At 36.5% G+C, this 14,458-nt stretch overlaps 1 protein-coding gene across 1 annotated transcript; it reads left to right on the plus strand.

Annotated features, from left to right (window-relative positions):
- Positions 1–80: 80 nt before the first annotated feature.
- Positions 81–13,585, plus strand: LOC109042485 (uncharacterized). Its single transcript, XM_019059251.2, has 5 exons — positions 81–286; positions 2,225–3,078; positions 4,138–4,646; positions 5,484–5,609; positions 6,477–13,585. Exons 1-5 carry the CDS (start codon positions 84–86, stop codon positions 6,621–6,623), a joined length of 1,839 nt encoding a protein of 612 aa, XP_018914796.2. The 5' UTR covers positions 81–83; the 3' UTR covers positions 6,624–13,585.
- The last annotated feature ends 873 nt before the right edge of the window (positions 13,586–14,458 follow it).

Consider the following 14,458-nt stretch of genomic DNA (forward strand, 5'->3'; position numbering starts at 1 on the left):
AAATAGTGTATATTTCGGAGGGATTCAAGGATTACAAGAAATCCAAATATTCCCCAAAAAATTCCCTCATATCTGATTGTTGGATGATGTTACATTGTAAATTCAACAATCCATCAAATTTCATTATATTCTTTGCCAACATGGCTGAAATTCAGAATGATGTAAAATTTTTAAAAGGGTCTAAAGTGTTAGTGAAAGTTGATGAGGCTCTCAAGGATATGTTAGTTGTTACCTACAATCATGAAAGCAGAATTTACCAAGGAGTTCTTATGGATACAACTAATAGGTATGTCCCAGAACCTCATCCATCCTCACAGGTCCTTTGGCCTTGAAACTGCTGAAATCCTCTGATTTCATGCCCAAAAATCCTTTATGAACGTTGCTTGGATGTCTCTCAATGATATAACTTATCTGAAACCAGTACCAGATGGTCAGGCTTGATTGCGAGCCCCGCCCATGTCTGGCACCCTCGTGTGTCACGACACTAGGCTCACTGTGGAACGTATTGCACCTCTCATTACTTGCATGGTTTCGCTTTTGTACCAATTATGCTTGAATGTTCTGCCGTTCTAGACTATCTAAGATAACAAGGCTTCTAAGCATTGGTAATCCTTCAAAATTGAGACCGTGTTATATTGCACGTCAACCACCCCCATTGCCCTAGCCAGCGACTTCTTGTAGAGGTCATCATTGTAGCACCTTTTTCACGTTCTGTGGTTGCATGAGCTGTAGTTAGCTGCAAATGTTGTCAATCTAACCTCTAAACAGTAGAAGCCAAGTGAAATTCTAAGTTGTTGACCATTTTGGCAGAAATTTCTAGACGGCTGGCTTTTCTTCATTGTTAACATACCACCTACCGTAAGATTATCAAACATCAACGTAGAACGTAATCTGGATGGCGCATCATGATCTTTTGGCAATACGAAAGGTAGGCAGCCTGGATTGCATGTAGTATCGGGAAATTCAAGGTATCAGAGACACCCTCGGGCAAATCAGATGTGCAGCCATACTCTTACAATGGGTGTCACACGGGCGTAATACATGTACATCAGGAGGTGAAACTCAGGTGAAGGCACGAATTTACCCTCTAGCTCTCTCGCCCCTCCTGCCAAAGGTCAAGCCTAGCGCGCTGTCTTAATTGCATTTCAAGTCTATGTTTATAAAAAATAACACACATTTTTATGCTTTCCCTTCTTGACTTGATGTTCTTGCTTCAGGTAAAACTGCCAGCTTTGCTATCAGGCTACATACGTGATAACTCAGAGTGCTACATTCTGACTGAGGGGCACAAAAGTTTACTGAATTTATTCAAAAACGTCAACTTCGGTACTTACGTGTTAAACCTATAACATTTTCCAAGTACTTACTCACTATCTCTTTGATGTGAAAGGTAAGAGATCTGGGACCCAATACCTCTCCGCATTCCAGCACTGGGCGCTTAAAATGTAAATTTGGCCCTGATTATTGAAACAAGTGCACACTGATGGACTGATGAAGTGTTCAAAATTAATAGTTCAAGACGTGATTTGCTGTTTGGTCCCAATATGCAGACCTGATCCTTGGTTTCAAAGCTTGATTCTGATTGTTTTGAGATGAAGACAGTAGAACAAGGCTAAGTTTGCAAAATTCACTGAAAAAATAGTTCATATCATCTCTTCAACAGAGAACCCTCCTTAGGTCTTGCTATACAACAGATGAACATTTTAAAGATATGGAGAAGTGTATTTTTTGCTGCAGCTTCACTGAAGTTAAAACTTGGGGGACGGGTACCACTTCATTCTGGAATTTCATTTTGTTTGTAATGGAGGTAACTGCGAGCCTCAAAACAAGCCCAATATAAACTTCGTACCTTAATCAAAACCCAATCTCTTTTTTTTTAAAAGAAACTTGTCCACTTTAAGTCTCGCTTAAACCTTCAGACAAGCCAAACCATGATGACTGATCGGTCATAAAACACAGGTCATTCAAAGGCAAGGTAGTAACAGATTGCGAGGCACATAAGAAAATCACATCTTTTAAACTATTCTTACTTTGGAATAGAGACTCAAAAACATGTTTAAGAGGTCTATCCAAGAGTAAGATTCATTTGAGGTATTTTTTTTTTTTTTTAAAATCCTGAATCATGTTGCACTCGAAGGGGAAATGGAGTAACGAAAACTCTCCGAACTATTCAACTGACCTCACTCCAACCATTAATCTGACTCACAATATTTGTTTGTTTCAGACAATTCCCATGTGGTGTGAATGCATCGACCAGTTTTTTTGCTCCATTGACAGCAAAACAAGAGGAAGAAAGTGAGAAGCTTTATTCTGTTAGCCAGAGATGTACTTATCTTCAAGAGAAATCAGCCCTAGCCAAAAACTTACTGCCCATAAATGGTTTCAGCAGGAGTAAAGGTGCAACACGAGGCAAAACAAGAATGACAGTTAGATTACGACCACGACAAGTGTTATGTTCAAAATGCCGCGGAATTTGCAATGAGAATTCTGAAAATGTTGACCACTCAAAGTCGCACAAACCTCAACCAGTAGCTGATCGACGTTTGTCTTCCCCCGAAGAAAAGAGTCCAAGATCCCTTTTTGCTGAAAGCCAACAGGATAATCAGCCAAAAAGTGAAAATTCCAAACCTCTGTTGCCGTTACTCATTCCAAAAGTTTCGAGAGTTAAGTCAAGTGATATTTCAAATATGATGAACTGTACAAAATTAGCTAATAAAATCAAACCTGTAGTCAATGGAAAAATCTGGATGAGGCCTCAAGGGGTTCCTGTAACAGAACCAGATGAAACAATGGAAGATGCAGAAACAGTCTGTGTCATGGGAGTTGAGGGCGGTGAAAACTCTGAATCAATTGACAATAAAATGGTGTTACGGAAGAAACGGAGTGTCGGGTCTATGGAAGACCTATGGGATGAAAGTGTTTTTGAAGATGCACTTTGCAAAACACGCACAACTCCGGTCATCAAAATATCATTTGGAACAGAAGGAGAGGGTACTGTCGTTAAGATTCCTTCAAAAGTAAATTATGAACCGAGTGAGAGTGAACCAGAAGTCGATATTGAAGCACACTCTAGTTTAGGTAAGTTGAAGTAAAATTTAGCTCTCATTTAAAAATATATACTTCCTCAAGGAGCCTGAAACCTCTATTCAAAATACTTTTGCAAGTAGCGCATCAATTTCATAGCTACATGGAGAGAAACAGAAATAAGTCTCCTAGTGGCAAAAAAATTGTTATTCCTCTCATACTTTTCAGTGGAGATTGGGGTTAAATTATCATCCATAAAGTAAACATTTATTTTTATCACAGCACTCAAATCTGAACAGAGCGTTAAATATTCTGAGATGGTGTAAAATAATAATTTCGACTACAACAGAAATTTAGCTCTAGCAGTGTTCAAATTTCATTTTATGGCTTAAAACAGGCGTCTTGGGAAAATTATTGTTTCTGGTGTATGTCAGGACTATGCACACCTAATCTTTGCTGCTGAAGCGGAAAATGAAAGTAGTTTTTTCCCAGCACCTATCAGTTTTTCGGAAAATTGAACTTTCAGAGCAAACTCCTCGTTTTTGATAATTTAGTTTTCCAAAAATATTGGAAAAAAACTAGGGTCATTTTTTACTTCAACAGCAAAAATTAGCTAGGTTGATCTTTATTAGATGCGAGGGAATTTTTCCTATCCTTTCCTACTCAGAACGGTCAATCAAGCCTTAATTACATGGTGGTAAATGGAGGGTAGAAGGCAATTAACTAGAAAAAGCTTGTTATTAGGAAAATAATGGAAAATTTGTCCGGCATGAAATTTATGTTTCCCTTTGAATTTTCGACCGTAAACTCTGATCATGGACCTGCTTCTTTTTAGTCAATGCTCAGATTTTCTGGAAAATGAAATTTTCTTTGGAAAAGGTCAACTTTTGGGGAGAATCCTGATTATTCCTGGTCAAACCAAACTGATCTAGAAAAAAAGTGGTTATTCTCTGAATCAGTGCTCAAAATGCATGCAGGATCTAAGTTGAACTGTTGGGCAAATCAAAGTATAAATTTATTTGCTGATCAGCGTTACCCTTCTGTTTGTAAAGATTATCATTTGTGATCAGTTCTCAGTATTTTCTCTCACTTGAATTGTCGTTCATATTCCAGGATTTCAAGAAAGCAATGAAGCACAGTCCATTGCTGTAGTAGAAAGTGCAAACTGTGAGAAGACTGTCACGAGGGCAGCCAAGCGCGCTTTAAAAAAAGCTAAAAAAGAAGCAAAAAGGAAAATGTTGGTCAGTTCTCCATCTGGACGATCACCTACATATGAAGCTCTCTATTACCGGAGACATCGACACAAAGTTAAACACAAGAAGCGAAGGAAGGAAGATCGCCCAGAGACCTATAGTGCAATGAAGGAGCGTTGCCTTCATCAAAAGCTCTCCATTCATTTGAAGCGGTTGAATGCTAACGCATATACAACACGCAATGAGCTAAGTTCGAGTCCTAATAGTCATTCATCCGAAGAGCCTGATCCGGAATTTCCTCCAATTGAAGGCCAGCTTAAAAATTTAGAAAATACAGTTTCATCCTGTACAACTGTGGAAGGCTGTCAGTTAACTGTAGGTGATATTATTTGGGGCAAAATCCATGGATTTCCTTGGTGGCCAGGCAAGGTACATAACTTTTTCATTTCTTCTAGTCAGTGCTAAGATGATCTTTTAAGAATATGACTTCTTTTTGGTTTTGATTCTGGGCCTGATTCTGATTTTTATTACTTAAGTAGCAAGTTTACACAGCCAAGGAAAAGGAATTTTTGTTCCTCTTACAGAATTAGAGGAATAACCAATCACTAGCTGTACTAATGGATCAACGCATTCAAAACACTTTAGTAGCCCTTAGTAGTGGTATTATTATTAGTAGTAGCAAATTAATGAAAGATAATCCTTTCATGCATGGGTACAAAGTAAATTGTTTCAATTGTAAATTGGTTCAAGTAAATTGCATTTATGCTACTGGCCCAAATTACAATTTTGAGAAATACTTTTATAGAAAGACAGTTACGGCATAATTCAAACTCTCAATGAGCATTAACCAAGACAACTTATCAGATTATGGTCACTTTGGTAAAGTTCTACAGCACTTTGATTTTCTACTTCATTGCTGCCAATAATGAGACAAATCATGGACTCTAAATAATGAAGTGGTTGGCAATAGAAAGTGCTGCAGGAATTTTATTTGAATGGCTTTTGAATTTTTAGATCACCACGACCTGGGGACTATTGTACTCTGTAAAATTTTTAATTGTGCGATTTGCCTAATTTTCAATGCTCTCTAGCCTCATTCTATCATGAGATTGAAGCAGGTCGCCTTCAGATTTTATCTAAAAACCCTCAATGAGGGCCACTCTGTACAATCTGTATTAAATCTGGCTTATTTTTCAAAGAATACTCCTATGAGCAAGGACTCTAGCAGTAAGAAAATAGACTACATGTTTTTGTTTTTTTGTGCAGGTTCTAAGTATTACAAAATCCACGCCAGATGCAAGTGATGCTCAAGCATACATTGCATGGTTTGGTTCCTCAACTACGTCTGTGATGTCCTGTGATCAACTCGCACCTTTCCTAGAAACATACAAGGTGAATTAACTTTTCTCTTTTTTCCAAAAAGCTAGTCTGTCAACATCAGTTTGCTTATCTTATTAACCACCGCGCCGGTCCCCAGGGACTGGCAATGGTTGGTCCTGCCGCGCTACAGTTTGCCTCATGTTTTGCGGCAAGTTGAGAGCACTAAAAACTGGCAAGTATGACAGATATTGCTCCAAGGCAGCGGAAGCGCTATCTCTTGGACGTTGGTGTAACGAGGAATTCTGATATCTGATGATAAGATGTACTCTTTACTCAGCAAAAATAAGTTAAGAATGGTTTTGTAAGCGCTGGTCCTGTCAGGCTGGTGTGGCGCAGCGGCGCATATTACCGTTGCAGTGAACGAGTAAAGAGACTCTTAAAATTGAGTAGCTCCTTAACAGCTTCGGAATTGAAAGGTGTTTTGTTGTATTCTTAATTATTCAGGCTCTGTTTGATTTTCTCATGTCTAACTCTGCATAATTTAAATGAATTAATTCAAAAAGAGATCACAGTAATCAACGGAAAATCTGGCCATGCATTAAAGCCTCCATAATCAATAAAAATAGTGAAACCCACACTCACTTTTTCAATGAAGCATGCAGAGCGTGCGGCCTGATTGTTATAATTTGTACCATTGCGACAAGACATCAAAAATCGATGTAATACACCAGGCTCCGTCTTGTCTTATTGTGCCAGCAAAGCCAGAAATAATTTTTACAATCAAGTTGCTGGCATGCTTTAATGCTTTAGCCCAATTCATCTTGTGTAAATGCACTCCCATTCATAAAATTTAATTGAGATTTGCCAGATTAGTGGAGCTGGTACAGGTTCTTTTTACTTTTAGTAAGTTGTAACAAATTTGTTGTGTTTTGTTTGCAGTCGAGGTATAATAAGAAGAAAAAATCCCGAAAATATAAAGAAGCCATTCGTCAAGCTACTAGTGAAGCAACAGCATTGATAAGTCAAAATATTGAAAGCATTAGGCCTGCGGATTCTAATTCAATGGAGGCGTCTTCTTGGACGTAATATCTCAGGCTGAGTTTTCCTCTCGGAAACAAAGTCTCCGTTAGTTGTTTTGTTACCTGTTTTAGTTTTTCCAACTCATTTCCTTCGGTCTTACCCACAATTCTGGCAATGTGTTATGATATTGCTCAAGTACATCAAGTAGGTACATGTGTTTGACAGGTACCTATGAATTAACCATGAATAATTTTGAATTATCCAGCTTGGAATTGTTTTTGGAATGCTTGGAATCAAAATGTTTTAAATTAAAGGAGATTATAGTTCTGAAATGTTGTTAGCAAGGGCTACAGCTAAGTTCTTTTCCAATTTTTCTACAAAGATTTGGATTAATCTTTTGAATTGTTTGCTTGTTAACTAGAAATGATTCCCTTTTTTCTGCATAGGTGCTTGTGTCCATATGAAATTAAGAAATTTTGGAAATCATGACTATTGATATAAGAGATGCCCAATGTCTAACAGCATGCTCGGATTTTGAGGCAATTTTTCCAGTCTTTTTAATTTAAAGATTTTTAAAATTAGTGACAGTTAAGCTCTAAGAGAGTTAGGTTCTTTCAATATGTATATTTGATCAGAGAACATTTTTTATCCAATAGTTGAGCTTCAAATGTAAAAAGTTTTGCAGCCCTATTGACTCAACAGAACTTACAATAATTTTGCAAGAGGTCAAAATTAGGCCAACAAGGTTCATAGCTTCATAGCTAAAGCCTTTAGCATGACTCTTTTTGGTTTTGGAGAGTTCTCTCATTCCAAGTAGCTTTCTCCTTAAATATGTTATCGGTAACAGTAGCATATGTTGACACTCACAATTTTCATAACCTGTGAATCAATCTTTTTTTAGGTTTTCCCCTTTTTTGTGATGATGTTTGAACTCAAAGGCAATACTCTGTCTCATGTCCCTAGAAAATTGCTTTTTTACGCATATGTAAGTGACTGAGTTAGAACGAGTACTACCTACTACTCTTGTGTAGCTCTTTTCAACGGACAGATGGGCATCTTTTCTTACAGGGATTGATAAAAAAAATTTGTTCAAACTCTTTTCTTGGATTTAATTGATGTCTACAAATAATGTTCATCATAGACGAAGTTGTCTTTGGCAGTTTCTCATCATAGAGAAAATACAGAAGGTGGCGGCGAGGCAGTCACCTTCGAAAGTCGCGTCTCAGAAATGTACATTAACCTATCAGTTAATGAAAATGAGGCTACAGCTGTCTTGTATACACTGCTTCATACCAACGTGACTAGAGCAAAGATGGAAATTTTTTTACATTTCTGGGATGCATTCAGAAGGTCCTCGCAACGTCTAAAAACAGTGATTTTTGTTTTTGAAATTTTTCAACACCCCTTCTCCCCTCAACCCTCATCTCCCACTCTTTCTACAGTTCAGTCTTCAACATACTTATGTATCCTGATTATTTGTGATACATTGATACTCGAGCTCCATTGCAAGAAAAATCTCCTGGGAGTTCCAGCAATGGAAGTACATATTTAAGTAAAATATATTATCCAGAAAAGGATTAGTCACGTGGTCTCCCAAGCCTAAAATATTCCCACGGTGCAGATGTTTTCATTTGGTCTGGATGTTAGGTTTGGGCTAAATTTCTCTTGTGCCCCCATTTTGTGTATAGCACCTTATTACGATAGATTCACTGCTGTATCAGCAGGAAGATCATTTGAAATGCCTCCGGACTTCCAAGGCTTTAATATTATTAATTCAAAAGAAAATTAATCAATTTCAATTTTTGTGAAATTTATTCTTTAAAATTTTGTATTTTCTTGCTGTGAGAAAGAGATGTAAATCCCTCCACTTGCCACCACCCTCTGTATTTTCTCCAAGGTCACCTATTTGCCGAAGAATTTTGTGATTGTATCCCTAAAAAATTACAACCGTTGTGCTATGCTCAATTTCGCTTGAAGAACAAAAGAAACGCTCTTTTGTGAAGAACTGTCCACTTAAAATTTTACACCATGGCACATAAAACCAATATTTTCCGTGTCTTTATTTTTTAATAAATCACTTTTGTTTTATCAGTGCAATCGCTCTGTGCTCTGCAAAAACTAAATGTTTAACGAAACTTGAATTTTTCACATTTTTACTTAAGTATTGCTGCCAACAACTAAACGAGTCGTACCTCCATTTCATTGTTTTATCTTGTGTTATGCAACTAATTGGTTTTGTACTCGACAGAAAAGAAAAATTTAGTCTGATGCTTTCAAAGCTGTGACAAATTTTTTTTGTTATTTTATGCTCTCTTTCTTTGTTAATTTAAAAGAAAGAAAAAATTCATTTTGTTGTATGATTTTTCCAGGGTTTCATGCATTTGTTTCCAATGAATCTGGAAACACTTCTCATAAGTTAGCACTCCTCTCATTGTTTCTTGCAATTTACCAAGTTTCTTAGATCTTAAAACTTTTTGTAGGTGAAATGTGACATCATCAGACCAAAAACTGTATTATGTTTGTAAAATTAGTTTTCCGCTGAACTATTCTTTTAAGTTTGTTTTTGTTTTTTATTTTTAGAGAATCTACCGCGTTTAATAGTGAACAAAACTCTGAATGATGAAATTTTTAAACATTTTAGACCAATTTAATGTATCTTCATTTTGTGATGCTGCTGTTGTGTTAATTTTTACTGTATTTTTGTCTTCACTGTCCAATAATTGTAATGTCTTAATAGTTCTCCTGTATGATTTAATGTATAAAGCATTTTGTAAATTCTGAAAATTGGACATGGTGAAGAAAATTGGAAAAAAAGAATATCAGATCTACTTACGTCAAGTAGTGTTTCTTTACCGTTTAAGAGGTTTATTAGCAGTTGAAGAAATTATACTCTTTTCTGCTCCTCTGAAATAGTGGTGTTTATCAAGGTACTGAATTTTAATGCGTAAAGTAAACCTCAGCAATTCAGCATTCCTCACTGTGGCCGAACAACATTAATTCTGCATCTTTCTCGAATACACATATGATTCACACTAAATTTGTGTAAAAGAGCGCTGTAGAAGAAGAACTTTCTTTATGGTGGGTGTGTTTTAACCCAATGTTACAGACTTAATGCACCATGATTTTTTCCTGCAATTTTCACTGTAAGCCTGTTTTTTCCATTTTGTGGGTCCCCACTTCTAGAGAAGTGCTCAGTTACTGCTGTTCTTCATAAGTGAGCACTGTAATCAGGCGCTTGAGTTGAAGTGCGGATTGTAGAAAGGGCAATTCTTGCTTGCGGTGTCTCAGAAATTCCGTTAACGCTTCATCCATTATGATCAAGGCAAATGTATGTAATTTGTTGAAAATTTTACTGAACATTCTCTGTGATTTTACAATGCTTTAAATGAAAATTGTTAGAGAGCTCTCCCAATAGTCTCTGAAATATGTATAAATCAACTTTGGAGATTCTAAGTGCCCTTTCTGCACCCAACGCCTCAATTATTCTTTCAGTGCTGGACTTGTCCGTTAAAAGCAGTTTTCATTGTTGATTTTAAAATAAATTAGAAGTCTTGAAAATAATTCTATAATTGAATATTCTAGGAGTCATCCATGATTCATCTTTTGGGAATCATTGATTGAGCCTTGTTGACAATTCTTAATTTCCTCAATGCTTTTCTGAAATTTCTTTCTTTTGTTGTAGTAATTTAAAAATTGTATCATGGAGATGAAATATCCCTTGAAGTTTCAAAACTCTTAAGTATTGACTACCAAGTAGCTATAACTGTCAATCAGCTATAAAACAGCTCTAGTTGTCTATGAAAAAGCATTATTGATCGGTGCGGCCACTTTTAGAATGAGTCTTTGACTTCGAGCTAGAAGTCAAATTCCAGTTCCTGTGTCCTAAAGAGGGATGCTTGAAACAAATTTTCAAGAAATGAAATTACTTTTAAAATAAACTTTTGAGTTATGTTATTCTACGTAATTTCTACCGCATGGAAAAAGTCTCCATAATTATTCACAAGCTTGCAAAGCTGTCAATCATACAAAAGGTGGAAATCATTTCACCTGTTATCTCATAAAACTGAAAGCATTTAGAACTAGGTGCTGCCTCTCTTGTAACCTAGTTTCAAAGGATAACCCATTAGACCAGCGGGCTGATAATTGAAATTGATAGACAAAGAAGACTTTGGGGGTATGGAGCGATCCTGTTCGTTTAAATGTATGGTTTTTATAGACTAAAGGAGAAGATGCTTGACTAACTGTCAGGTTTCTCATGGGTTGCCGGTAGTTGTTCTATTACCTACTGCTTTTTTGTCCATTGCAACCTCCAACTTCCACCAATAGGTTCCCTCCATATCCCTTTTGTCATCTTTGTCTATCAATTTCAATAAATAGTCCGCAGGTCACATCAGTTCTGTTGGCGTTGATATTGGTGACACTCCTAGTAGCACAGCCCTTGAGAGAACTCATGAAGAAAATTTAAAACAGGTAATTTTTTCGAGTCAGAAAATTGTGTGCAAAAGAGGTTGCAACAATTTGAATTCAAGACTTTTAAGTGAAAAATTCGTCAGTAATATGATACAAAAAAACTACAGTAAGCTAAATTTTTATGTTTTTTCCTGGAAAAAAATGTACATGGTATTTTCTTGTTAGTCTATTTCATCATTTTTATGAAATCTTTTTTTTCAAAAAAAGTTTTATTGTGTGCTACTAGGAATGTTTCATATTTTTGTTCCTTAGAGTTTTAGGTTGGCTGTAGAAACTTATTCCTTTTTTCTTTCAGGAATTGCTTTGCAATTATTCTGTTCACACCACCTCCTTAGTTTCACAAATCCTATAGCCAAGATGCAATGAACTTCTATGGACAACTGAGAGTAATTTTGAGCTTGTAAGTGTTTTAATTGACCTCTTGCCACCAGCTGGATTTGCCTTGTTCCCAAATGTCTTTCTTAAAAAAATTGGGAGATCACATAAACGAAGTTGTAATGTAGCTTTCAATCTCACAAGAAGCCCCTGTTTAACGACTCTATTGGTACTTATAGTTACGAAAATTTTCTTTGAGGCTTGTAGAGGGTTGTCAATTGCTATACTCTGATATAAAAAACTCTTGAGTCCATGTTTATGAATGATGAACTTCTTTTATTTATGTGGAATAAATGAAAATCTGAATGTTGCAAGCATGTTTGGCCTGACATACTTTCACAGTAAAATCTACGCCATGTAGAAAGCAGCAGAACATCTGCCATTTTTGCTCAAGCATTGAGAGGAAGTACAAGGATCAAGATTGTAGGTCCTCTGTCACACTTCCTGAGTGGGTGAGGACTCGGACTTGTGGTGCCAATCCACTAATAAAAAATGTTCATGGAGATGGTTGCCAACCTTTGGTTCTAATGGCAGGCCTTCTCTCCTGTCATCATTTCAATCAGAAAATTTTTGTGTACAACTGATTTTCCATAATGTTGTTAGCAGATAATATTAACAAGTTGACAAGTGCTGAAGTCAACTTCTCTCTCTTCAGTCTCGTCAGCCAGGACAATTTTCCCCTCCAAAATTTTATCCAAGATGGCACTTCGAAATAATTGAGAATCCTTGCTGTAAAAAAGAGTTCTTTTTCTGGCTATCGTAAAAATCAATAATGTAGACGGAGAGTGTAGCCCCAGATTTTGTCACAAATTCAATGTTAGAAGAATTTAAGTAATATTTCAGTTAAATGGGATTTTAAAACTGTGACATGACTATTGACCCATTCGGTGAAATAATACAACCTGATTGATAACAGACGGCTGAGTTGCCAAGTAAGTAAAATTAATTTTTCAGTATGTCAAGGGGTCGGGGGTCGTTCATTAACTGCGCAATGTTTTCCCTCCGGTTTTTCAATCCCTCTCCCTAACCTCATGTAATGCAAGTCCAGATCCCGCTTGCAAGAATTATGTGATGTCACTCTGACCTGACACCCCCCCTCCTGAAAAGAGCATGAAAAGTAATAGTTAGAATCGTCACTGTCTTGAGCATAAACAGAAGAAATGGCACAGCAAAATGTAGATTCAACCTGAAGAACCATATTACATGAATTTTAGAGAATGCCGGCTAAATTAACAAACCACACACCTCCTTCGTGACTTATCAAAATTCACTTTTTAGTTTTTTAAAGAATAACGAATGAAAGTATTTTCACTGATTCTACGTTCTATAGTAGAAAAACTTCACAGAAAATTCTAAGAGAAATTATTCATCAGCTCGAACCTGACGACTTCTTTAATTTGTGCAGATTATATCTCCTTTTCTTATATGGCTTACCTAAGCACTTTTTTAATCTGAGTCCCTCTGGCTGTACCTACAATGTAATGTTTGGTTGACCCTCACCCCTCTCCTCCCTTCATCGCACCACAGGAACCTTCAGAATCCCTCTTCTCCCCTAAGTGCATTACGAGATTTATGAACGGCCCCCAATAGTAAAAACAGTAATTTTTTTTTTCTTTTTTTTTTTTTTTTTTGTATTCAAGATGTGTCACAGGCAGAGACATTTAAAGTGTTGTATACTCATTTTTTTAATATTTTCAGCAGTATTTATCCATTTTAATTTTTTAACTTTTTAAATTTATTTTGTCAAATACCTTCCAAAGTTCTGAAAACATTTCAAAAATGTCACAACTCTAGGCAGTAGTTTAAAGCATCACACACCTTTTTTTAATTTTTTACTCGAAAATAATGAGGCTATCTGTTTGCTTTGGAAAGGCCCATCATAATAAGCGCATTATCTTCTCATGAAGAAAGGCTGAACTATGAGCTCGTGTTTATTCCTCAATTTTTTTTTTTTTTTTCCAAACAGATATTTTAAGGTGGGGGTTCACATCTGAGAATCAGTGTTTTGCATGAACTCCTTTTATTAATAAACACTAGATTTATAACTTGTATAAGTATGATTAAATGTACATGGTATGCATTAAAAGCTTATTTTTATTGTGTATAATTCAACTTTATACTTATTTTTATAAATGTTTAAGTGAAATGGAAAGAAGTATACACTTAAAATATTTCAAAGGAAACTTCAGTTGGTTTTTTTACTCCTCCCTCCTTGCGCTTAGTTGTAGCAACCTCCACTTCTCTTTCATTTGACTTCTATATTTTAAAATTCGGTTTTGGAATGTTCATTGCCATTTAAAACCGTGAAATTTAAATACTGTTTGAAGGGTGACTCCTTATTCGTCTTCAACCAAGAGGCATGGTGACTTTGATCGATAGTATGTTTTGTTGGGAAGGACTGCATGGTGGTATGACGACGTTTTCATAATTAGTGTATTTTCCGAAGGAAATACACTATTGCATTCTCCCATGATGTCGGACCCAGACCTGAGACATTGTGAAGAGCACCGATCACGGGTCGTAGATCACGAAAATATATGATATTCAAATTCATGTGTATATATATATGTATGTATGTATGTATGTATTTCCGCCTTTTGAAGATTTTTCGATTTTTGAGTGGTTATATCTCTCATACGTTGAAAGATATTTTGACCAATTTTTTTGCATTTTGTAGAGACTCATTAGGACTACTATTCTGCGAAAAAAAAATTGAAATTTGAGGCAATAGATTTTGAGGGGTGGGGCTCGAAAGTGGGGGGAGGTGAAATCTTGTCCACTCGATAACTCGAGCGAAAATGAATATTTTGAGCTGAAATTTTTATAGGTGGTAGTTCTCCCCTAGGACTGGTTTGGTATTGAATTTGAGCTAAATCGGCCGAGCCGTTTAAGAATGGCGAGCTTTGAAAGTTTTAGGCGAGGGGTGCGCGGCATGAGGGGAGCCGACCGGAGCAGGGCCGCACAGTGGGTCGGGGGAGAAAGTTTTTGGACAAGCTGATCGTCGCACAGTGGGTCAGGGGGAAGAAGTTTTTGGACAAAGTTTTCGTCGCACAGTG

Source organism: Bemisia tabaci, chromosome 6 (assembly GCF_918797505.1).
Source record: "Bemisia tabaci chromosome 6, PGI_BMITA_v3".
NCBI classification, from domain to species: Eukaryota; Metazoa; Arthropoda; class Insecta; order Hemiptera; family Aleyrodidae; genus Bemisia; species Bemisia tabaci.